This window comes from Theropithecus gelada, chromosome 20 (genome assembly GCF_003255815.1).
Source record: "Theropithecus gelada isolate Dixy chromosome 20, Tgel_1.0, whole genome shotgun sequence".
In the NCBI taxonomy this organism is placed as follows: domain Eukaryota; kingdom Metazoa; phylum Chordata; class Mammalia; order Primates; family Cercopithecidae; genus Theropithecus; species Theropithecus gelada.
This window is the reverse complement of record NC_037688.1, coordinates 25179036-25203331: the sequence shown is the minus strand read 5'-3', so window position 1 is coordinate 25203331 and position 24296 is coordinate 25179036. Positions and strand designations below refer to the sequence as shown.

Below are 24296 nucleotides of genomic sequence, written 5' to 3'. Positions count from 1 at the left end.
CTCCTGGCCTCAAGTAATTTTCCTGCCTCAGCCTCCTTAAAGTGCTGGGATTACAGGTGTGAGCCACTGCATCCAGCCTCATCCTCCATCTTGATTTCTGGGTCATCATCTCTGTTTGACCCGAAGTTTTCCAATTCCAGATAAGAATTAAGGAGTTAGCTTGTATTCTGAAGCCAGAATAGCATTGATATTTATCCCACATTGAGTTTGAGTTTATCAATCTTAAAAACAAGAATTTAAGTAATAGGTTATGTCACTTGCACAAGGACCCACGCACCTGTCATGTGACAGAGCAGTAGTTATGTTGCCTAATAAAACATACAATAAGTATGCTTGTGACTTACACATTTTAGAGATAAGGATGTTTTCTCTCCCTATCTGTCATATCTGCCTTGGAGATGTGCACAGGACAGATAGCAGAAGACAAAGTGTCTTCCTGTCTTTTGAGAAAGCCTGAGCTCATAGAAGATTCCATTCTGAGTGTCCCCAAGGAGAAGGGGAGAGGGGACTTTTAGGGAAACCAAGTTAGCAGGGAAGTCTCCCAGGTAAAGAAAGGGAAGTGAGGCTGCAGGTCCTGGAGCAGAGGAAGCAGGTGTCTGTCCCTGGCAGCCCCAGGGAGAGGCAGGGGCCTCATCAGGGATGGCCTCATAGAGCCCAAACCTGAACATCTTTGTGGACGGGGCAATGGCTGTGGCCTCAGTACCAGACAAAACCCTGACCAGAGGGTTTTTTGCTTGTTTGTTTTTGGTTGTTTTTTCCTGTAGGAAAACATGAGTCCTTTGGGATTACCTAGCTAAGAGGAGTCCAGTGGAGACTGAGACTGAATTTCCCGGCCGGGCAGGGGCTCACGCCTGTAATCCTAGCACTTTTGGAGGCTGAGATGGTGGGTCGCTTGAGTTCAGGAGTTTGAGACCAGCCTGGGCAACACGGCAAAACCCCGTTTCTACAAAAAAATGCGAAAATTAGTCGGGCGTGGTGGTGCTTGCCTGTAGTCCCAGCTGCTCTGGAGGCTGAGACAGGAGGATCGCCTGAGCCCAGGAGTTCGAGGCTGCAGAGAGCCGTGATTGTGCCACTGCACTCCAGCCTTGGCAACAGAGACCAGTTTGAAAAATAAAAAAAGATTGAATTTCCCATCAGCCTGGAAGATTGGGGTTTGATTTTTGCTTGATTTAAAGGCAATAAATAAATGAGATATTTTGTGCTACGTATTTTAAGCTCTTACACTTCTTGCTTTATATTCTGGGGTACCTGCATTTTTAGTGGTGTAATTTATTTGTCTAGATCTGTTTGCCCCTTAACCTGTAAACTCCCGGAAGGATCACGATATCATGGATGTTCCAGAACATACGCTCATCGAAGTGTAAAGGTTGATTGGGGTTGGGGGAGGTCTCTTCTTGAGAGCGATGGTCTCAGGATAGAAACTGGAAGGGGGCGCGTTTGAGATGTTAGGATTTCAGGAAGACAAGCTGTGACTCGGGAGTAGGGAAAAGTGGATTTTCTAGACGAAAGGTTAGGCAGAATCTGGGAATGGTCCGACTGGGGCACCAAAGGGGTCTCTGGCAAGCCCCGCCCCGGCCGGGGGACCGGCGCGGAGTGACGCAGCGCGGTTTGGCCGCTGTGGGGCGCCGTAGCCCGCGCCGTTGTCAGGGGAACGGGCCCAGCGCCGGACGAGGCCCAGCCAGTCTGGGCCTGGCCTGGCCGCCCCGCAAGCCTGCTGGAACCGGAGCCGGAGCCGGAGCCGGAGCCAGAGCCAGAGCCCGAGGACTCGCCGGCCCAGTCTCCGTCCGGGATGGGGCCCCGCTCCCGGGCGCGTTGCCGCCCAGTCCCGGGGACCGTCCCTACCGCGAGGGTCTGAAGCGCGGCTGCCCCGGGGAGGGTGGAAGGCCAGGCGTGGGGCCCGAACCTCTGGCTGACCTTGGCAGGGCCCATCTGGCACGGCCGCCGCGGCGCGCAGGTGAGGAGTCCCCGCCCGGTTTCTCACCTCGGAGCCTGGCTTGAGCCACGGGGTCGCGGATGCTGCCGCCTGGCCAGCTTTGGGCTCACTTCCGCCTGGAGCTGGTGGCCTGAGTTCCAGGGCCCGGGCAGAGCGCGGGGCTTCCTTTTAGCATGCATCAAGTTCACAGATCTTCCTTGAGCGCTCACTCTTTGCCAGGCTCTGTGCCAGGCGTGGGCACAGAGGACTCCGAACAGACGTGGCCCGTCTCCAGAACCCAGAGCATTAAGGAAGGTGGCTGGGAAGCAGGTGTCATATATGACTAAAGTGATTTCAGGTCGGGTTAGGCTCTCTGGTATTGAAATCTAGGGGTTGGTCATGGAGGGTCTGTTTTAAAAGGAAACCATGGGAAGAGTTTTTAATTTTTTCCTTTTTTTTCTTTGAGACGGAGTTTTGCTCTTGTCGTCCAGGCTGGAGTGCAGTGGCACGATCACGGGTCATTGCAACCTTCGCCTCCCAGGTTCAAACGATTCTCCTGCCTCAGCCTCCCGAGTCTGGTGTTACAGGTGCCTGCCACCACACCCAGCTAATTTTTGCATTTTTGGTAGAAACGGGGTTTCAACATGTTAGCCCTGGTGGGACTAACATGGACTTGAACTGGACTTGAACTCCTGACCTCAGGTGATCCACCCTCCCCGGCCTCCCAAAGAAGAGTTTGGATGAGTTTCACATTTGAAAAGCTCACTTCACTCTGGCTGCGAGCAGCATGTTTGTGACAGGACATACTGGGAAGTCAGCTGAGGGCCATCCTAGTTCTGCCAATCTAGCTGTGCCTCCTAAAATAACTCATTTAGTGCCTCTGAGCCTCAGTGTTCTCATGATGGGGGTGGATGTTCTGCGTGTTTTTTATGAGAAAGTGAGAGGCCAGTCACATCTGAAATCAATGACTACGGGGATCTGCAAGAATGGTTGGAAATGATAGGACCTTCCTTAGAGCTCTGTGAGAATTGAATGAGTGAATTCCACTGAAGCAGTGCCTGGCACAGAATAAGTGCCCTCTAAATGCTGGTGTTGGTTATTATCATGCAAACACTGTAGGAGAGCAATGCTGGTGGTTTGGATTGGGGTAATGGCAGCAGAGATGGTAAAAAAGTGGCTTGACTTCCTTTACTGAAGGAGAGCTGGGTTCAGACCTGGGCTGAGGGGTGGTCTCTGCTTTTGTGGAACTGTTGGTTCACTGTGGGAGACGGGTTTATAAACAGATAATCACCATGAGATGCAGTAAAAGCAACAGTGGTGCTTAATTAGCCAGATTGTTTTGTTTTGTTTTTGTTTTTCTTTCTTTGTTCTGTCACAACTTTGTTCTTAATGACTGTTGCGCTGGGTGTTCCCCAAGGCTGGCTCCTGCAGTCATATGAGTTGATTTCCTGGTTGAAATCAACAAACTTGGCCTCTCTTCATTGGCCTTGTTTCTATTCTGTGTTACTCCCTCCTTCTTGTCCCCTTTCCTTGGCTTCATTTGTATCCCAATTTGCAATGGTTGCTTCAGGAGGAGAATGGCACAGAAAATGTTTGCAAACCATGTCGACTCAGGAATAATTGGGGTTTGAAGCTTTTCTTGCCATGGCATCAGACCTTTTTTTTTTTTGACAGAATCTCGCTCTGTTGCCCAGGCTGGAGTGCAACGGCGTGATCCCGGCTCACTGCAAGCTCGACCTCCTGGGTTCAAGAGATTCTCCTGCCTCAGCCTCCTGGGTAGCTGGGATTACAGGCGCCCACGACCATGCCCAGCTAATTTTTGTATTTTTAGTAGAGACGGGGTTTCACCATGTTGGCCAGGCTGTTCTCGAACTCCTGACCTAAGGTGATCCGCCCGCCTCGGCTTCCCAAAGTGCTGGGATTACAGGCATGAGCCACTGCGTCCGACCAGCATCAGACTTCCGCCTGTTATGAGAGAGAAAGCGAGGGCCCAGCTACCTCTGAGACCAGTGACTGGAGAGGTCTTTGAGAACAGCTTGAAGTTCCAGTTTAATTTTCGGTAGTTGTGTGATGTGCATCTGTTAGTTGAACTAGAGCTGCTTCTCAGAATTTTAAGGTCAGAGACTTCTCTGGCACCTGTGGGGAATTTTAATAAACAAAGTACTCGCCCCTAAACAATCTTTTGTAAATGACTTTTGTGCTGTAAAACACTGTGTACCGTGAAATGTTTTCTGTCTAGCTTCTCTTTAGGTAGTTCAACTGGGCATCTATTAAATCTCAGTGAAAATTATTTCAAAAGCAGATCCTGGGAGAAACAGAAAGTTCATTTAGGAATAGTCATAGATAGAAAATCTCCCGACTGGATGGTGGTTTATACTTGTAATCCCAGCCCTTTGGGAGGCCAAGGTGGGAGGCTTGCATAAACCCATGAGTTTGAGGTTACAGTGAACGATGATCATACCACTGCACTCCAGCTTGGGCGACAAAGAAGGATCCTGTCTCTAAAAAAAAAAAAAAAAAGGGTAGGCTGGGCGCCGTGGCTAAGAGGCCAAGACCAGCCCAGCCAACATGGTAGAATCCCATCTCTACTAAAAAAAAAAATTAAAAAGTAGCCGGGCGTGGCGGCTGGTGCCTGTAATTCCAGCTACTCGGGAGGCTGAGGCAGGAGAATCACTTGAATCCAGGAGGCGGAGGCTGCAGTGAACCAAGATCGCACCACTGCACTCCAGCCCAGGCAACAAGAGTGAAACTCCGTCTTAAAAAAAAAAAAAAGTGAAGAAAAGAGAAGAAAATCTCTCACACTGGCCAGGCGTGGCGGATCATGGGCCGGGCGCAGTGGCTCACGCCTGTAATCCCAGCACTTTGGGAGGCCGAGGCAGGCAGATCATGAGGTCAGGAGATCGAGACCATCCTGGCGAACATGATGAAACCCCGTCTCTACTAAAAATACAAAAAAAATTAGCTGGGCGTGGTGGTGGGCGCCTGTAGTCCCAGCTCCTCAGGAGGCTGAGGCAGGAGAATGGCTTTAACCCGGGAGGTGGAGCTTGCAGTGAACCGAGATCGCGCCACTGCACTCCAGCCTGGGCGACAGAGCCCCAGACTCTGTCTCAAAAAAAAAAAAAGAAAAGAAAGAAAAAAGAAAATCTCTCACATGGAAACCACAAATCCTCTAGCAAAAGGACAAGATGCATGGGAACAAAAGTTTCCTGTGGAGTGCACTTTCCCTTTGGGTTCTGGGAGTCTCTGGTAGCTGAGTTGGCTCTGGCCAAGGATGAAGCAGGTCCTGCCTAGCAGCTCCTCTGTTGTGCTGTCTGGTTGTGTGATTCCAGCTTTGACAAGAACCCTAACAGCTCATAGGAAGTTCTATGGCTTTTCCTCATAGCTCTGTAGCTGAGCGTCTTAGAATTGCTTTCAAGAGTGAGAAAACATTTCACTAAAACCAAGCACCCTTGTTAGGTAGGAATTCTTTGTCTGGCATGATAACAGGGCTCTAGATCACACGAGTGTGTTTCGTCCACAAGGCAGCTCAGTGGGGCCTGGAAGGCAGGAGGTGACATCCCCCAATCATTTATTATTTGACATACTTTTTGTTTTCAAAAGCAGTACATGCTCATGATAAAATAAATAAATATGTGTGTGTGTGTATATATATATATATATATTTGAATGTACGAAGGAGTACCAGGAAATGCAATTTCTGTCTTACAGCTCTTGGACCACTAGATCTCCTTCCTAGGTGCTGCTCCTGTGTTTGGTTTCTTGCATTTCATTCTGGAGAGAATCTATGCATATAGGAATGTAGATGTTTATGCATCTGTCCCCCTCCCCCACTTTTTTTTTTTGAGACAGAGTCTCGCCTGTTGCCCAGGCTGGAGTGCAGTGGCGCGATCTCAGCTCACTGCAACCTCCGCCTCCCAGGTTCCAGCGATTCTCCTGCTTCAGCCTCCTGAGTAGCTGGGACTACAGGCCCGTGCCACCACACCCAGCTAATTTTTGTACTTTTAGTAGAGATGGGGTTTCACCAGGTTGACCAGGCTGATCACAAACTCCTGACCTCAAGTGATCCACCCTCCTCGACCTCCCAAAGTGTTGAGATTACAGGCATCAGCCACTGCGCCCGGCCCTCTTTGTTTTTATTCACTTGGTAGCTCCATCTACAAGTGTTCTTCATCTTACTTTTTCACTTAATTGTGTATCAAAGATTACTTCATCCATTTTTTTTCTTTTTTTATCCGTTATTTTTGATGCTGCCTAGCATTTTATTGTGTGGATGTGCCATAGTTTATTTATATTGTCTTTTGTCCTTTATTATTTCAAATAATGCTGCAATAAATCTTTGTGAGTATATGCATAAGATAAATACCTAGGAATGGAATGTCTGGGTCAAAGGGCATCTGTGTTCTAAAGTTTCGCCAGACTTGGACATTGCCAAATTGCTTCACTGAACTTTGTTTAAAGATGAGTATAGAAGAAATCCAAAGAAGTGAATCTGTGAAATTTGCCTCAATGTTCCTCAGTCTGTGAGTGGCAGCTCGGGAACCAGAAAAGGGCTCTACTCCAGGCTCAGCCCTCTTCCTTTGGTCCCACCTGTGTCTCCCCATTGGTGATGCAGGGCCCTCCAAGTGTCTGCTTCAACCCTGTCCCTTTCTCCTCTGACCCCATCACCCTGCCCTCCCGGTTCCTTGTCCTTTCCTGGGAAACCCTCTTTAGTAATTGACTTGATTCTGAAGCCCTCAGGTAGCTTGCAGCAGTCCAGGGATGCCCACAGTCTCTCCAGGGCTGGTACTTTTCACCTTGGTGTGGTTTCTTTGAGAGTGCTAGGCAAGAATTTCAGAACAATATTCCTAAATGTTTTTTTTTGTTGGTAGCAGAGGTGGGCATGAGGAAAGTGGTCACTCATGTAACTATAATGTAGTTCATAATGAGAACTTAAAATGTTAAGATTTCCTTCCTTTGACTTAAGTCAAATGAATTGTATAAATTAAGGTACCCAAATGAAGTATAAATTAAGGTACCCAGGCAGGGCATGGTGGCTCACGCCTGTAATCCCAGCTCTTTGGGAGGCCGAGCCAGGTGGGTCATCTGAAGTCAGGAGTTCTTGAGACCAGCCTGGCCAACATGGTGAAACTCTGTCTCTACTAAAAATATAAAAATTAGCTGGATGTGGTGGTGCACGCCTGTAATCCCAGCTACTTAGGAGGCTGAGGCAGGAGAATTGCTTGAACCTGGGAGGTGGAGGTTGCAGTGAGCTGAGATCGAGCCACTGTACTCCAGCCTGAGTGACAGAGCGAGATTCAGTCTTAAAATAATAATAATAATAATAATAATAATAATAATAATAATAATAATAAATTAAGGTAGCCTAACCTTATACTGAAAACACCATCTAAGGCTTTTTGCAAGTGAATGTTAACGTGAACAGATTACTGTCATCCTGCCAATGGCTTCCATCTTGCGGGGGACAAGGGAGGGGCCTCCACAGCCCCTCCTGCCTGCCTCAGTAGCCAGGTGGGTCCTTGGCTTACCCAGGCCACAGGACCCCCTCCTTCCTGTCTTCCCTTTATCACCGCCAGCCTGACTCTCTATGGTTTGTTCTGTGGCAGTAGAAGGTACATGAAGGGCCGGGCGCGGTGGCTCAAGCCTGTAATCCCAGCACTTTGGGAGGCCGAGACGGGCGGATCACGAGGTCAGGAGATCGAGACCATCCTGGCTAACAGGGTGAAACCCCGTCTCTATTAAGAAATACAAAAAAAAAACTAGCCGGGCGAGGTGGCGGGCGCCTGTAGTCCCAGCTACTCAGGAGGCTGAGGCCGGAGAATGGCGTGAACCCGGGAGGCGGAGCTTGCAGTGAGCTGAGATCCGGCCACTGCACTCCAGCCTGGGCAACAGAGCGAGACTCCGTCTCAAAAAAAAAAAAAAAAAAAAAAAAAAAAAAAAAAGAAGGTACATGAAGAATGTTTTCCCAAGGCCGTGTACCTCTGAACCCTGCAAAGATGCATCTGGGGGTAGCCAGGTGGGCAGCAGGGAGCTTGTGGGCTTCACCACCACCTTCTGACCAGCTTCTCCCAAAGCACAGAGCTGCTGGGCTCCCTGCTGGGCTGCTGTGGTACCGCTTCCCCCGTGCCCTTCTCCCCACTGGCTAGAAAGTTTTCCAAAGCACCCTGAGCCATTGGGTCACTCTCATGCCTTAAGCCTGCTTTGCCTCCCTGTGGCTCTTCCAGCAGTGCGCATGTGTCCTCACCTGGCCTTCTAGGCCCCCTGAGATCTGAGCCCTGCAACTTCTTCGGTCCCATCTCTCACTAGGTCCTGCCCTCCCCTTCCTCCTTCCCCTAACCCCCGCCCCCGCAACCTGTCCACCCTGTGTTCTGTCACATTGGATGGCTGGCCCTTGCATGGGCTGCCAAAATGCCCATTCACCACTGCCCTGGTTTCTGTTTGTGTCTGTCTGGGTCCCAGAAAAGAAGCCCCTGAGGGCATGCACCCGGTCTCATCTGTGTTTACATCCTAAGTACGCAGGCTGGGCCCTGATAAGTGCTGACTGGCCAAGGTCAGAGGGTGCCAGCTGGCCACGTTGTCGGGGAACAGAGCCACATGTCTTTCAATCTGGTCTCCTAGAGAAGTGCTGAGAGGGGAGCAACAGCCAGAGAAGTCCCGGGGTCTGGTGACAGTGTTTGGTCCCATCCATGGCCTGGAAGCCCCATAATTGGATTCTCTCCGACCTCCCAGCCCTTTTAATCAAAATCTTTTGGGGCCGAAGGAATTTGTGGCCACCAGCTCTGCAGGAGAAAATGTCAGCGGGCCGGGCGCAGTGGCTCACGCCTGTAATCCCAGCACTTTGGGAAGCCGAGGCGGGTGGATCACGAGGTCAGGAGATCGAGACCATCCTGGCTAACACGATGAAACCCCGTCTCTACTAAAAATACAAAAAATTAGCCGGGCATGGTGGCAGACACTTGTAGTCCCAGCTACTCGGGAGGCTGACGTAGGAGAATGGCGTGAACCCGGGAGGCGGAGCTTGCAGTGAGCCGAGATCGCGCCACTGCACTCCAGCCTTGGCAACAGAGCGAGACTCCGTCTCAAAAAGAAAAAAAAAAAAAAGAAAATTTTGTCAGTGAAGAGTGGGCTGGCCTGGGCATGCCTGTGGGCCAGCCTGGGCGTCTATTCTGGAATGCTGCCTCTGCCGAGGGAGGTCTGCCCAGCAGCACCATCCCCATTTCCACAGCCTCAAACAAGTGCTCGCTTCCTGGACCAAGGGGGTATCCTGATTTGGAGTCAGAGGCATCCCCAAGGCTGTATGTGGCGGGTGCCTGGCTGCAGATGGTGACTCCTCCTGCCTCAGGAGTCCAGGATACAGCAGCGCTGGGGGTACCTGTGGCCACTGCCAGGCAGTGGGGCCGGATCAGCTGCATGCCTCTGTTTTGCTCTTTGGAAACTCCTGCAAGGTATAGGGTTGTTTAGGTTTGGGGATGGCAAAAGGAGAGCCAGACTTTAGGAATTCCAAATTCATGGATTCCTTTCAAAGTAGTTGCCCTGGTGATGGTGTCACTGGAGAGCTGATGTGCAAGCCACAGGGATTGGTCCCAGAGCAGAACCATCTAGCCCAACCGTATTCACAGGGCTTGACCTGATGACCTTTGACATTTCCACAATACAAGGACAAAGATTTGCTATCTTTGGGGGACTTGCAAAAGAAAATGAGGGCTGGGATACTGGGTCATGCATGTAATCTCAGTGCTTTGGGAGGATAAGGTGGGAAGATCGCTTGAGCCCAGCAGTTGGAGACCAGCCTGGGCAACATAGTGAGACTGTCTCTGCAAAAATAAAAAATAAATAGCTAGGCATGGCGACACGCCGCTGTAGTTCTAGCTACTCAGGAGGCTGAGGCAGGAGGATCACTTGAGTCCAGGAAATTGAAGCTTCAGTGAGCTTTCATTGTGCCACGACACTCCAGCCTGGGTGACAGCACGAGACCCTGTTTCAAAAACAAAAAACAAAACAAAACAAAGCAAAGCAAGGCCAGGCACAGTGGCTCACGCCTATAATCCCAGCACTTTGGGAGGCCAAGGCTGACAGATCTCTTGAGTCCAGAGTCCAAGAGTTGGAGAACACCCTGGGCAACATAGTGGGACCCGGTCTTTACAAATAAAATAAAATAAAATAAAAAAATTAGCCAGGTACATGCCTGTAGTTGCAGCTACTCTGGAGGCTGAGGTGAGAGGATCACTTGAGCCTAGGAGGTCAAGGTTACAGTGAGCTGTGATGGTGCCACTGCACTCCAGCCTGGGCAACAGAGCAAGATCCTGTCTCAGAAGAAAAAAAACCCTAAACCCAAAACCAAAAAACCACCAGCTGAATCCCTGGGGAAAAACTTAGTTTTGAGACCTCTGGGGGACTACTCAGAGGTCACTTCAAATAATGCTAGGCTTGGCCTGCAGGAAGCTCTGAGCCTCAGGTTGGCTGAAGGGCAGGGTGGCTAGGAGTGAGTGTCTGGCAGTCAGGGTGGTAGCCAGCCAGCAGCGGGAGATGGGCTGCGGGAGGCATGGGTTCACGAGCCTGCAGAAAGCGGGCAGGGCTGGATGGATGGAAGGCAGGGGAAAGCAGGCCAGATGGCTTAGGGTGGACCAGGATTCCACACCATTTACTGTGCCCACATTTCCTTTTATTTCAGATGTTTTCAAGTCAGCAAACATTTACTGAGGATCTACTGTGTACAAGGTACAATTCTGGGTGCCTGGGGGAAGGGACATAGGGGACAGAGATGAATAAACCCCACCCAGCACATTTGCTGCCTTTGGGGAAAGCTGTCCTAATGGGGGCAGACATGGGGATTGCAAAGCATCCCAAATGGCAAAGTAATTTGCCCAACAATGGCTTAGCATAAGGACCCCCTGACTCAGGGCGTCAGGGAAAGCTTCCTGGATGAGGCAATACTTGCAGTTGGCTCTGAAGATCAAGCCTCATTCTGTGGACTGAGAAGTGAGAAAGGTGATCCAGGCAGATGCACTGAGTGGGGGTCTGCGGCACCCTTTCTGCTTAGGTTCCCTGTCTCATGGGCAGAGGCTCCTGAAAGGAGAGTTTAGCTACCAGGGTTTTAGCCCCAGCTCCTGGCTTTCCCACCACGAGTGCAGAGCTGACCTGTCTCCCAGGTATGGCGCTGCCTGCCTGGGCTGTTGTCCCATCTTGGGCCCAGATCTTGGGGTTGGGGGTCTTCCTTCTGTAGCCCCCCCTCCTTCCTGCCTGGCCTTCATCTGTGGCCACTGGGCCAGCTGTCTGGCTAGAGGGTGGCGGGTAGAGGGGGTGGTTGATGCCATCTGGTGGTCTGCCTCTGAGTCCAAGAGCATTAGCCCAGTTTTCTGTACAAAACTGTACACCAGGCCCAGAGTTACTTAGAGAAACATGGTCATTTCTGCTGCTGAAGGGAACTAAAGAGAAATCCTTCCCTCCCTCTCGTGAGCTGGCCCCTCCCCAGCCAAGAACCCTCAGGCAGCATAGGGCAGAGCTTCAGGCTCCCCCAGTCCTAACGGGATTTTGTGTCCACTGTGGGGCAGAGGGCAGATCCTCCTTCTGGGCGCCCCATTCCCCGTTTCCCTGAGCAAAGGATAGCGGGGGTGTCTGACAGTTGGATTTGGACCTCAGGAAGGAGGTGACTAATCCTAACAGAATCAGCATGTGTTCTCATCACTCTGGCCCCGGCCTGATATTGTTACCAGATGAGAACATGTCTTATTGGGTTTAACTGCGATGGCTGTGGAGACAGCACTTTGAGTAACAGGCAGCAGCACTGTGTCCTGAATAAACCCTGGGTCCTCTTACCTTGTCCTGGCCAGGCTGGGGCCAGGGTTTGCTTTGGGCTTTGAGACAGCAGCCCACTCCCACCCTTTCCCCACTGCCCTGTCTCTATCATGCTAGGATGCCAGTATCCCCGGCAGAGTAGCTGGGAGATGGTTTTATGTCGCAGCCTACTCCCCCTTGCTGAAACCTGGCTGCAGACACCGGCCCTGGGCTCCAGCCCGGCCTCTTGGGCTAATGCTCTCTCTACTGTTTCTCCCTCTGGAGATGAACATCTGCAACAAGCCCTCCAACAAGACTGCCCCTGAGAAGAGTGTGTGGACAGCGCCGCCGGCACAGCCCAGCGGACCCTCCCCCGAGCTGCAGGGCCAGCGATCCCGCCGGAATGGGTGGAGCTGGCCCCCTCACCCGCTCCAGATTGTGGCCTGGCTGCTGTACCTCTTCTTTGCTGTGATTGGCTTTGGGGTCCTTGTTCCCCTCCTGCCTCACCACTGGGTGCCTGCTGGCTACGCTGTATCCTTGGGAAAGCATGGGGCTGGTGTGTGGAAGTGAGGAGGCAAAGGATGGCCGGCACAGCGGAGGCCCAAAGCCAGGTTCGGAGCCTCGGGGAGCACAGTCAGGGGAGCAGAGCAGGGTGGGCCCAGTCCTGGGGACCTGCTGCTTCCCATCCTGGCCTCCAGCCTCCACCTGACCTCTCCCCCTGATAGGGTGAGTGGGCATGCCTAAAATACCTAGGAGCATGTCAAGCCCTGCAAGGATGTGAATCCTGTCCACGGAGGCACCACAGGAGCAGTTGTAGAAGGAGGAGCCTCAAACCATCCTGACACTAACTGTGTTCAAAGCTGAACAAAGGACGAAGTAGGGAGTAATTAGTCCATTTATCAAAGAATTTTTCACTTTTCAAAGAGTCACCATAGAATTCTTTTACATGGTAAGTGTCCTGGTGCCTTTAAAATATGGTTTTATTTATGGACAGACTGTGCCCAGGACTGTTTATGGGCACATTGATTCTGTAAATCAGACCCTTTTAGAGTGAGGTTGAATGTGACAAGAGACGGGATGGAGATACCCCGGAGGCTCCTGGGAATAGTGACAAACCCAGACTTGCCTGAGCCCAGTGGTGTGATTGCCCCGTCCCTGGCCACAGCCCCCAGGAGCAGAGGATGTGGCTGCAAAGCCAGGGGGTTGCAGTGAAGCAGGCATCTCTGTGCTCCTTTCCGGAGAGTTCCTATTTGAGTGTCCTTCACGAAGATGACTCCTGTGGGGAAGGTGAGGGTGGCCTAAGGGTGGTTGGCAGGGATAAGCCTGAAAGCCTGGGACATCGAGCCTGTGGTGAGCTCTGTCCCTGCTCAGCACCTTCAGAGCTGCACAGGACCGAGCAACTCCTGCCAGCTCTGTGGGTCTTAGCCTCATCCTCTGTCTGATGGGAAGGCTCCTACCAGGAGCACTTTAAGATATATGTGAGCACTAGAATTCATTAAGCCACAAACGTGAACGTGCTCTTTTGGGAAACCACAAAGCCCTGGGCTGGCGAGTGACAGGGTAGGTGTGTGGAGGGGACCCTAGAGGAGGTTGTCTTCCTTAGACATAGCAGTGCCATCTGGGGGCTTCTTGTTCACTAGAGCCCAGGGGCTGGTCATCAGTTCTGTGAATGGAAAACTGGACTTTCCCTGAGGTGACCAACAGGCCTTAGTGCTGTTAAGTCATGGGACATGGGAATGCATCATGGGACATTCCTCCTGTGATCTGGAATGGACACGCCCCTCACTAGGGATCACCTGAGTTTCTGCCATCAGGATACCTGGGAAACCAGATTAACCAGATAAACAACCCCATGGCTTGGACAAGTAGAAGCAAAGCAAATCATGATAAACAGAAGGCAGTAGCATTTATTAAACCCTTACATGTGCCAGGCCCTGCGTCAGCCACTTTACATGAATGATCTCATTTGATCCTCATAGTCATCCTGTAAGGAGGTATTCTCCCCATTTCCTAATGAAGCTGGGCACAGAGGTTCCATGACTTCCTAAGATCACATAGCAGGCACCCAGTGAGGCCAGATGGGCTGCCCAGGAAGCCTGACTGTCATGAGAGGGACGGTTTGAGGACTCTGTCTCCACATTCAGGGTTTGTCTGCTCTGGGCAATGCAGAAGCTCACAGAGCCACCTGGTTTGCGCCTGACCAGCCTGTACGCTCTCCTTCCTTCCATCAGAGACTTCTCCTTTCTGCAGGCTCTCTCAGGTCCCCTGAGGAGTGAGGTAGGATCATAGTGGGTACCAGGTACCCACCTTGGGCCTGGAACTGGCCTGGGCCTTAGGGATGCAAGCTGAGCCCTAGGGTGCTGGGCCCCTGGCTGAAGGGAAGGCTGGTGCACTGCAGATGGTGATCACGCCACATGGTGAGTTCAGCAGATTGTGAGGGCAGGTGGAGGCCACCTACACCAGCATCACCGTGTGTCCACAGGCTCACTCGAGGCCTGTGGCTCCCCTCCTTCCCCACCCCAGCTCTCCCCACATGCTCTTGGCTCCTCCCCCTTCCTACCTCACTTAAATCCAGTCAGTCATCCAGCCCTGTTGATTTTGCCTCCTAAATAGACATTGAATTGGTTCCCGGTTTCTGCCACTGCCAGCTGCCTCTCTTCCCTGGATGACCGCTGAGTTTCTAAACGGGTCCCCCACACACGCTCTCACCTCGGCCAACCCATCTGCATTCCTGCCCTTTCCAAAAACCAAATCTGATACTGTTGCGCCCCAGCTCCAGGCTTTCTAATGGTTTCTTCCTGCCTTAAGCAGTGAGGCCCAAGGCCCGGTGCGATGGTTCACACCTGTAATCCCAGCATTTTGGGAGGCGGAGGCGGATGGATCACCTGAGGTCAGGAGTTCCAGACCAGCCTGGCCAACATGCGAAACTCCGTCTCTACTAAAAATACAAAAATTAGCCAGGCGTGGTGGCACACGCCTGTAATCCCAGCTACTTGAGAGGCTGAGGCTGGAGAATCACTTGAACCCGGAGGGCGAAGGCTGCAGTGAGCCGAGATAGTGCCATTGCACTCCAGCCTGGGCAACAGAGAGAGACCCTGTCTCAAAAAAAATAAAGAAATGAGGCTCAACATGGCATCAAGGTTCCGCATTCTGGACTCTGCCTCTCTCCCCCATTTCCTCTGATGTGATTTTCCCTGTCCTCTTCTGTTTCTACGGCACTGGTCTCTGCCTGGAATCCCCTTGCCTCTCTCCCTGCTCCCAACACCCAGCTAAATTAGAGGTCGAGAACTAGAAGCCCATGGGTGAGTCCAGCCTGCAGATTTGTTTTTTTGAATTGAAGGATAGTTAACAAAGAAAATGTACAGATCTTAATGTTCCTTCTATAGACATATTTTTAAAATTATTTATTTCCTTAACATTTAAACATTGAGAGATCTCATAAAAACCCAGACTTCTGGTTCCTTTTGAGAAGCCAGAAATTGGCCACACAGACCCTCATTCTTGCATTCGTGCAAGACAGCCGTGAGCTGGAGGCACACTTCAGCCAAACTGCTGGTTGGCACTCCACATGTTCCCCACAGCCACAGTCCCTAGCCAGGCCCCCTTTCCTCTTTACCTGCCAGGTCCCTGGAATCCATTCTTCTCTAAGTCTCAGTTGAGACAATACTTCCTCAGGTAAGCCTTCTGGACCCCTTCAGACTAGATGAGGTCACTTGGTTATAAACTGGCATATCCATGAACTTTCTTCATTGTAATTAACCCATTATTTGATTGATATCCATGTTTTTGGGTGGGAGTGGTGGCCTGTAATCCCTGCACTTTGGGAAGCCAAGGCGGGCAGATCACCTGAGGTCAGGAGTTTGAGACCAGCCTTGGCCAACATGGTGAAACCTTGACTCTACTAAAAATACAAAAATTAGCCAGGCGTGGTGGCAAGTGTCTGTAATCCCAGCTACTCAGGAGGCTGAGGCAGGAGAATCACTTGAACCTGGGAGACAGAGGTTGCAGTGAGCCCAGATCACGCCATTGCACTTCAGCCTGGGCAACAGAGCAAGATTCCGTAAAAAAAAAAAATCCATGTTTTCCACCAGACTGCAGTCTCTTCAGTGCTGGGGACTCTTGCCCCTGCCATATCCCTCAGTGCCTATCACAACAAAAGACCTCAGTACTGAATGAATGACCCCAGGAGTGAGGCAGGAGAAGAGTTGGGGCAGGCAGGGAGTAAATGTTTGCCCTCATTCAGTGTCTGAAGAGTGGATGGCATGGTGAGCACAGTAGCTGGTGATAGCAGAGAGGTTTGGGAGGAGCCAGAGGGAAAGGGACCTTGGCACCGAGCAGAGGAGTGAATTTCAGCCAGAGAGCTGTTGAGACCCACTGTAGGAGTGCAAGCAAGCAGAGAGGGCTTTGGGTCTGAGCTTTTAAAAACTTACTCTGCGACCGTGTGAAGCATAGACTCAAGGGAACTCAGACAGGAGGGGAGAGTTGGGAAGCTATAGAGTGGCACAGGCAAGAGATGAAGACTTGGCCATAGGGATAGAAGGGGCAGTGATGGCCACGGGATTGTCTCTCTTAGCTGTGCTGTGGCACACTAGGGCGGAGCCTGGTTTATGCAGATATCTAGAGAAATTTGGCTGCTGGGAGGAGAAGGAAGGGAGGAAAAGAGATTGGAGAGCTGATGAATGAAGGATGACAGATGGATGATGGGTAGAGCATGAATGATGGAGGGATGATGTCTGCCTGGCTAGCAAGAGGACGAGTGCAATTTTGGGCTGAAGCAGGTGGGATCAAGGGAGGGAGAGTGGATGGCTGCCTGGGTGGAATCTATGGGTGAATTTTTTTTTTTTTTTTTTTTTTTTGAGACGGAGTCTCACTGTATCTCCCAGGCTGGAGTGCAGTGGCCGGATCTCAGCTCACTGCAAGCTCCGCCCCCCGGGTTCACGCCATTCTCCCGCCTCAGCCTCCGGAGTAGCTGGGACTACAGGCGCCCGCCACCTCGCCCGGCTAATTTTTTGTATTTTTAGTAGAGACGGGGTTTCACCATGTTAGCCAGGATGGTCTCGATCTCCTGACCTTGTGATCCACGTGCCTCGGCCTCCCAAAGTGCTGGGATTACAGGCTTGAGCCACCGCGCCCGGCCTATGGGTGAATTTTTACACATCAGACTTTGTAGCAAATTGTCAGCAAACTTGTCTCCTGCATTTGGCCCAGTCATTGAGCAGATAGGTCCTGGAAGAGCTGTGTTTCAGCTTCAGAGACTAGCCATGCTGCCCCTGGCCAGGCCCTGAACATAGCAGGCCATCCCAGACACTCAGCCCAGGACTCCAAGTGCCTAGATTCTTGGTAGGGGAGGTAGCAAGTGTCCGAGCCCCTGTCTGCAAGGGGTTCTCCATCTGGCCCAGCTACTGAAAAGGGGGACGGCTGCATCCCTCTTGGAGGTGACTTCCTATGAAAGCAAGATAAGCAAGCTTTAAACTTCAGGTTCTTGGGCCTTAGGTGGGGTTGATCTCTTTCAGTCTCACATCATCATTTGGAATCTGAAACCAGAAACCGGCCTGAGGTCAGACCAGCTAGGGCCTGCACCAGGCCTGGAGCAGTGAGGCCAGGACTCTGCGACTGGGCACCTAGGTGGCGACAGCAGGCACTGCTGGCTGGCTGTGGACTCCTTTCCTAGATGGCCCCTCCCCCTTTCCATTTGGGGCACAGGGGTCACCTGGAGAGGTCTGATGAGGAGGCTCTGAGGGACTGGAGGTAGGAGGTGGCACAGGCAGAGAATCTGCACAAAGCAGGCTGGCATGGCAGTGGGGAGTTCTCTGGCTGCAAGGAGTGGGGTAGGACTCCCAGCTGGCAGAGTGCGGAGTGAGTCTTTAACCTGCTGGGCCAGTTCATGGGCGCCATCTTTGCCGGCCACCTTGTGGTGCACCTGACCGCCGTCTCCATCGATCCAGCAGATGCCAATGTACGGGACAAGAGCTATGCGGGGCCCCTGCCCATCTTCAACCGAAGCCAGCACGCACATGTCATTGAAGACCTGCACTGCAACTTGTGCGACGTGGATGTGTGAGTGTGTGTGGGTGCGTGTGGCTGCCGAGTGTGCTATGGGGTGCACGGTGGAGAGGGGGTGCCGGGGCTTCACAGCCATCCCTGATGCCTCAGAACCCTCATGTTTTATGCAGTCAAGAACCTTGATGGCGTGACAGAGAATTAGGTTCCTGAGAAGGTGAAGAGAAGGTGATTGGAAACAGATGAGGAGTAGTATTCCAGCAGTTAAAGGAGGAAACATTTGGCCCTGCCCAAACATTTCTAATGAGCAGCTCTGCCAGTGATAGCCCCACATCTCTTGCCAGTATTCCCATTTAGGGGTGGGCAGAGGCGTTGATGCCTGAGACTGTGTGCTGAGCTCTTCCTGCAGCCACCCTGCCTGGTTTTCTCACTTCATGGAGGAGGAAGAGCCCAGCACTTACAAAGGCTGATAGGCCAGACATAGCCACTGATAGCGGAGCCAGATTTACACCTGGGCGGCCAGGCCCCCAAGCAGATACTGGTGCCCTGGCCTACCCAGGAGGAGTCTGAGGCCCCGGGGGGGGGGGGCAGGTGACTTGCCAAGGTCCCTCTGCTAACATGGAGGAGTCAGTATGTGCTGCACCCCTACCCCCTTGGCTGGTCCCAGCTGCCTCTCTAGGGGCCCCTCTCCACCCTTCTGGAGCCCCCCAGTCTCCAGGTCTCTGGTGGGGGATCAGGGATGGGGGCCCAAGGCCAGCCCCCGCAGGAAGCCTGTTGAAGGGGTCTGTCTGCAGACTGAGCAAGCCCCTAGCCTTTAGGCGCCAAGGACTTCCTGCCATTCACTGGGCACCCGCCAGCACACTTTCCAAGCGACTGCTCCAGAAGCTGCTGCCCATTGCAGGGCTCTGCCCTGTTCTGGTGGAGGGGTTGTGCCTTTGGGCCTGCCCTGTGCCTCCCTGGGCTGGGAGACTACCCTGAGCCCCTGTGGTGAGCATGCTCACGCGGATGGCGGCCTGCACTTCTTTTGCCTCTTTTCTCTTAGTCCACACAGACTGAAGTTTCTGGAAAAATGCCAGTACCATTCCCATAGAATGGCAAGGAAACAGGGACCCACTGCCGGAGGTGTCCGGAAGGGCAGTGCAGGCCCTGGGCCCCACACCTTGCTGTCTGCAGCTCCCTGGGCCCACACCTGCATCTTCTGCCTTCTCTCAGGGTTCTTTGCCTGGAAAGGACGCCCATTTTCCGTTTCATGGCGCATCAGCTAGGCGCACAGTCCCGGAGCAGGAGGGGTGCACCTCCTTACCCCTCCTGCGGCTCCTGGGGTCCCCCAGCTCTTGGGAGCGCTGCCTCCTCCAGGGACCCCACCCCGCAGCGCCTGCAGAGGGCGCGCGCGCTCCTCGTCGCCTCGCTCGGGGCTGTCTCAGGCCTGGCCCTTCGTCCTTCCACGGACCCCACTCAACCGCCCCGACCGGCTGGGCCGCAAAGCGGGGAATAAGCCGGCCGACCGCGCTGTGCCCCCTCTCCCTGCAGGAGCGCTCGCTCCAAGCACTGCAGCGCCTGCAACAAGTGCGTGTGCGGTTTCGACCATCACTGCAAGTGGCTCAACAACTGTGTGGGCGAGCGGAACTACCGGTGAGGACAGCCTGGCCGCACGGGGGCCTGGGGATGCACTGAGGGTGGGAGCCACAGACCTTGCAGCCCGCATGGCAGGCTGGCAGGGATGGGGATACTTAGAGGACCTGTGCCCATTTTATGCGGGGGTGCTGCCCAGAGAGAGATGCTCCTGGGTGCCGGCTGAGATGGCCAAGTGTGGGCCTGGAATCTTCCACCGAGCTGGCCCAGAGAAAGGTGGGCTGCCTGATGGGGTGGCCACCCGTCTTCAGTTTTGCTGTATGCCTTTGACTTCTGGGGAGTTAGGGCTGTGGGGTCACCCTCAGCCCTCTGAGCCCGTAGCAATGACCCTACAGCCCCAACTCCTATGAGCCCTCCAAGGCGCTGGAGCTCCCGGGAGCTGACAGCTACCCATGGCTGGGCCCAGGCTCTTTCTACATAGTGTTGCATCCGCTTTACTGGGTGTCCTGCTCCTGGTGCTGGTGGCCACATATGTCTTTGTGGAGTTCTTTGTCAACCCCATGCGGCTGCGCACCAACCGACACTTTGAAGGTCAGTTTAGGCTCCGGGCCTATTCTCACCCCCAACCCTGGTCACCTGTCACGTCCCCAGCTGAGCACACGCTGTCTGTGCCTTCCAGTCCTGAAGAATCACACGGATGTGTGGTTCGTGTTCCTGCCCGCTGCCCCCGTGGAGACCCAGGCCCCTGCCATCCTGGCCCTGGCTGCCCTGCTCATCCTTCTGGGCCTGCTGTCCACAGCCCTCTTGGGGCACCTGCTCTGCTTCCACATTTATCTCAGTAAGTGCCTCCCGCACCTGCCTTCCAGAGCGCAGGGGTCCTCAGATTGCAGGAAGGTGCCCAGTTGGACAGTGGAGCCTGAAACCATGCCCCTGCCCAGTATGGGCTCGCTATGGTGGCCAGGTCTCACCCGATGGCTTCGTGTATTTGGGGACACTGGTTTCAGCCTGGGGCTGGTTGTCCTCCCTCCTGTTCTAAGTTCCAGGGTCCCCTTTCCACCACACTGAGCCCTCTCTTCCCCTCACCAGTGTGGCACAAGCTCACCACCTATGAGTACATCGTGCAGCACCGCCCACCACAGGAGGCCAAGGGGGTTCACAGGGAGCTCGAGTCATGTCCTCCCAAGATGCGGCCCATTCAGGTATAGAGGATGAGGGGTGGGAGGGGGCCTGGGTGTGGGGGGTGTTGGGCTGTGCACCAAGCAGCCAGTGAGGAGACAGGGCAAGGGAAGCAAGCCTGGAACAGCTGCTGGGGGCGGGGGTGCTGGGGGCGGGGGTGCTGGGGGCAGCAGGGACCAGGCTTGTGTTGAGCGTGTGCCTGCTCACCCAAGCGTGGGCACAGCCAGAGGGAGCCCTGTGTTTCCCGGACCCCACGTACATGCCTGCCCAGGCGCCAAGCATGCGTGGACGGCATGGGATGTGGGAGCCTGGAAGTAAGCAGGTTGGGGCTGCAGCAGGAGAGAGAGAGGGATGGACCAACGACGGGGTCAGTGATGGGTGGCCAGGATGGAGCCATCACTTCTCCCCATCCATGACCTTGAGCATTTATGCCCATTACCCTAATTTATGCTTAGAACAGCCTCTGTTGTAGATGTGCATACTGAGGCCTAGAAGGTTAACCACAAGCTGGGTCTGGGAAGAGTTAAGGTCTCCATGCTCTGGCCAGCCTGGCCAGGCCAGTGGCTGACCAGCCTATCCCCATTCCCACGACCCATGGCTTCCTGAGGTCAGCAGCTGGGGTGGGGGTGATCCAGTCCTCAGAGGAGCCCCTAGGGACTAGAAAGGCGGGGCCCAGGCAGGCTTTGCTGGGGGAAGGCTGAGCCCTGGATCCCGAGGCCTCATGGCAACTGGAGACAAACAGAGGCTGGTGGGTGGGTTGGGGAGGGCCTAGGACCCCGCCTCTCCTGTTCTTGTCGCCAGGGCTGGACACTGCTTGTGGGCCAGGCTGCCAGGACTGGGCAGGCCTGGGCCTGGGGCGTGCTGGCTGTGGGTGGCGACTCTGCTGTTACACCACCGTATACCTGCCCCGGTGCTGGGCTCTGATGGTGGCAGCGGTGCTGGGGAGAGGGTACTGTCTCCAGCCCCACATCAAGAGGAGATGGAGGCCCAGATAATCAGGCAGGAGACTTTCTCAAGCCTCACAGGTAGCACCCACTGAGTCAGGGCAGGCATTTCGGCCTTGCCCTGCCAAGGCTTTGGGGCCAAATGTAGCCATAGCAAAGACATTTAATTTCTGTTCTGTCCATCTGCAGTGACTCGAGGGAGGCAAACCCGGGGGACAGGAGTGATATTCTTGTCCCTTTTTACAAAGCAGAGAGCTGAGGCTGAGGGCCCAGTACCATTCAGGAATGTACAGGGTTTTGAAAGTCTCTGAGGAAGGATCCTCTGGACAGCCATGGCGAGAGAGGACAGGGCTCTGAGTGGGGACTCACTAGGGACGCTTCCAGACTTCCGGAGCTGGCTAGGGCCTGGCGCCTGTCCCATCCTGGCCCCTCAGCTTCTGAGACCTCCTCTACTGCTGCCCCCTCGTCTGCTCCCCCATCTGGAGCCCAGGGCCCCCCAGTGGGCTTTGCCCCTCTGCTGGCCCTAGAGTGTCACTGAGTCCACACTGGGGCAGAGAAGAGGTGTGGGGGAGAGTGATCTTGAGGTACCCAGTCCCTGTGACTGGCCTCTAACCCCTGACCCCCGTGCCCCTCAGCCCAGGCTGGCGCTCCCACACCCCTCTCCAGAGCAGCAGCCAGGGCAGAGGTTGGGTGGGGCTGCTGGCTGGGCTCCTCCCCCAGATCTGTCAGGGCCCTGCAGGCAGCCACCCACCCCCACCCCAGCAGGAATGCAGGAGGGGCCCCTCTCTGGAGCCGTTGCCCCCAAACATAGGCTTGTTTTAGAGACGGCCTTGCTGTTACAGTGTCCTCTCTGCATTAGTCAGGACGCCTCCATCTCCATGGAAACGGCTGCTGAACCCTGCGACAGCTGTCCGGGTGCTCCCGGCAAACCTTCCCCCCTCCGACCCCGCCCTGGACCAGCCCCCATCCCGCACCACGCCCTTTCTGGGCCTGCTTTCCCCCGGCTTTTGTTTCCTCACCTGGCGTCCTCCCCGGCAAAGCTGGGGCGAGTCCTGCGGGCGGGGGTGCAGGACTAGGCCACTCCTGCAACCCCCTGCCCTCAAGGCCCCTTTGCTTTCAGGGGTCGTGTCTGCACCCTCAGGGTTGCTGTGAAGATCAGGGCTTGCCCGTAAGCCTGGTGCCCAATGGGGCTGCGGCTCTGTTTATTCCACCACCTACTACCTTCCCTTTTCGGCGCAGTGGCAGGGAGACCACCGCACATGCATTTACGCAGCCCCTTCTCAGCAGCCGGGATCGTGGCTGGTCCTTTGTGAGGGTGAGGGGTGCGCCCAGGACTCAGCTCTGCGGGAGCTGGTGGATGCACACTTAGGCCTGTTTCTCAGCCAGGGGAAAATAATTGGTTCAGAGGCTGGAGCCCTGGGGACGCCAGGAGCAGGTGCGGGCCGCTCTGAGCTTCCCACCACTCCCTGGCTGAGCCTCTCTAGGCCTATAGATCCATGGGGGCTGGGAGCCTTCCAGCAGGAGGCAGAGGCTGAATAAATGAGGTAAGGACCTGGGGTGAGGCAAGGGCCAGAAATAGGTGTTTTAAGCCTTACCCTACGGACGGGTTTTCCCAGCATGGCTGGGAGCCTGGCATGAGGCCTGAAATGACCCACAGAGGCCAGTGAGGGCAGGACTGCATGAGATCAGGGCTCAGGAGGCTCGGGAGCCACACCTGGCCTCCCAGCCTCCTTGACTCCCACCTTCCCCAGGAGATGGAGTTCTACATGCGGACCTTCAGCCATGTGCGCCCAGAGCCCCCTGGCCAGGCCAGGCCAGCAGCAGTGAATGCCAAGTGAGTGCAACCTGGGCATCTCCAGTTAGCATGGCAGGGCCATCGAGGCAGGAGAAGGCGGTAGGCTAAGGTTGGGGCATGGGTCTGGCCCTTCTCTGAGCTAACAGTGAGGGAAGCTTCTCTCAGCACCTCCAGTTGGGAGGGATTTGGGGAACAGAGCCCAGGCTTACCCTCCTGCTTCCCCCTCAGTCCCTCCCAGTTTCTTGCCACCCGTGGCCAAGCGGAACCTCCACCACCCTCTTCCCCAGACACTGTTGCCCTGCCTCCCCGGATCCGACCCCAGGTAGGAGGGATTGTGCTGGGCCTCCGGTCCAGGTGGAGTGGGATAAAAATAAGCCTCTACCCTGGCGCTCACCTCTGCTTCTTTTGGCGATGTGGGGCCCTCAGTCTCCCCCGTGTCTCTGCAGAAAAAGAGGAAGAGGCGCGTGTATAAAGTGCGGACGTCTGAGACCTCGGATCGGGCGTCGGGTGAGCCTCTCCCTGTCCGGGTCCTGCTCTGGGAACTCGAGGGAGGGGAAGGCAGAGTCACAAGTGAGCCGCAGCCACTGGGCTCATGTTCCCTTCCCCTGCGCAGGGCCCAGGGCCCCCGGCCGCCGCTCCAGCTCGTCGACGGATTCCGCGGACGCCAGCCCTGTGCACGCTGCTGGCCCTGCTGGCGCCTACCACTCGGCGTCGGCAGAGTCCGTGGACGAGATACCAGTGGCGCAGACGCGCCTGGGCAGCGCCGCTCTGGCCGCCCCACGGGGCCAGGGCCGAGAGCCCACGCTGGCGCTGCAGGCGCGTGCGCCCGCCGTTTTCGTGAGTCCGAGTAGCGGCGAGCCCGGGGCGCCGGGCGGCCGGGAGGCTGGTCTGGCTTAGCTGGGCCGAGAGACCGGAGGGCCAAGTTGGAGCGGCCGGCCCGACTCTCTATGCAACACCCCATCCTTGCCGCACCGAGTGCACTTTAGGGGCCTCTACGGCCGGCGGGATCGGCCTCCCTCCCCCACGACTCAGCAATACCCGCCCCACCGGCTGTGATGCTCCAATAAACTTTTTTATGCTTTTGCGGACGTCGTGCTTACTTTCTTAATGACAGGGGCCACGGACC

General features: G+C 54.5%; 1 protein-coding gene across 2 annotated transcripts; it reads left to right on the top strand.

The window, feature by feature from the left end:
* Window positions 1-1642: 1642 nt before the first annotated feature.
* Window positions 1643-24258, top strand: ZDHHC1 (zinc finger DHHC-type containing 1). 2 transcript variants are annotated; one of them, XM_025369613.1, is made up of 12 exons: window positions 1643-1954; window positions 10581-10627; window positions 11969-12214; window positions 17565-17740; window positions 19214-19315; window positions 19722-19846; window positions 19935-20093; window positions 20342-20454; window positions 23127-23209; window positions 23399-23492; window positions 23617-23677; window positions 23784-24258. In XM_025369613.1, exons 3-12 carry the CDS (start codon window positions 11969-11971, stop codon window positions 24065-24067), a joined length of 1443 nt encoding a protein of 480 aa, XP_025225398.1. In that variant the 5' UTR covers window positions 1643-1954; window positions 10581-10627; the 3' UTR covers window positions 24068-24258. The 2 variants fall into 2 exon arrangements, with proteins under 2 accessions (XP_025225398.1, XP_025225397.1); XM_025369612.1 differs by having other exon boundaries at window positions 23458-23677.
* Window positions 24259-24296: the final 38 nt, after the last annotated feature.

What these genes read in the sequence shown, in the direction of transcription:
- ZDHHC1 (XM_025369612.1), top strand. Translation starts at nt 11,969, where the DNA reads ATGAACATCTGCAACAAGCCCTCCAACAAGACTGCCCCTGAGAAGAGT. An exon ending in CTGCTTCCACATTTATCTCA is followed by an intron (nt 20,094 to 20,341) that starts GTAAGTGCCTCC and finishes TCCCCTCACCAG; the next exon opens with TGTGGCACAAGCTCACCACC. An exon ending in CCAGCAGCAGTGAATGCCAA is followed by an intron (nt 23,210 to 23,457) that starts GTGAGTGCAACC and finishes CCTCTTCCCCAG; the next exon opens with ACACTGTTGCCCTGCCTCCC.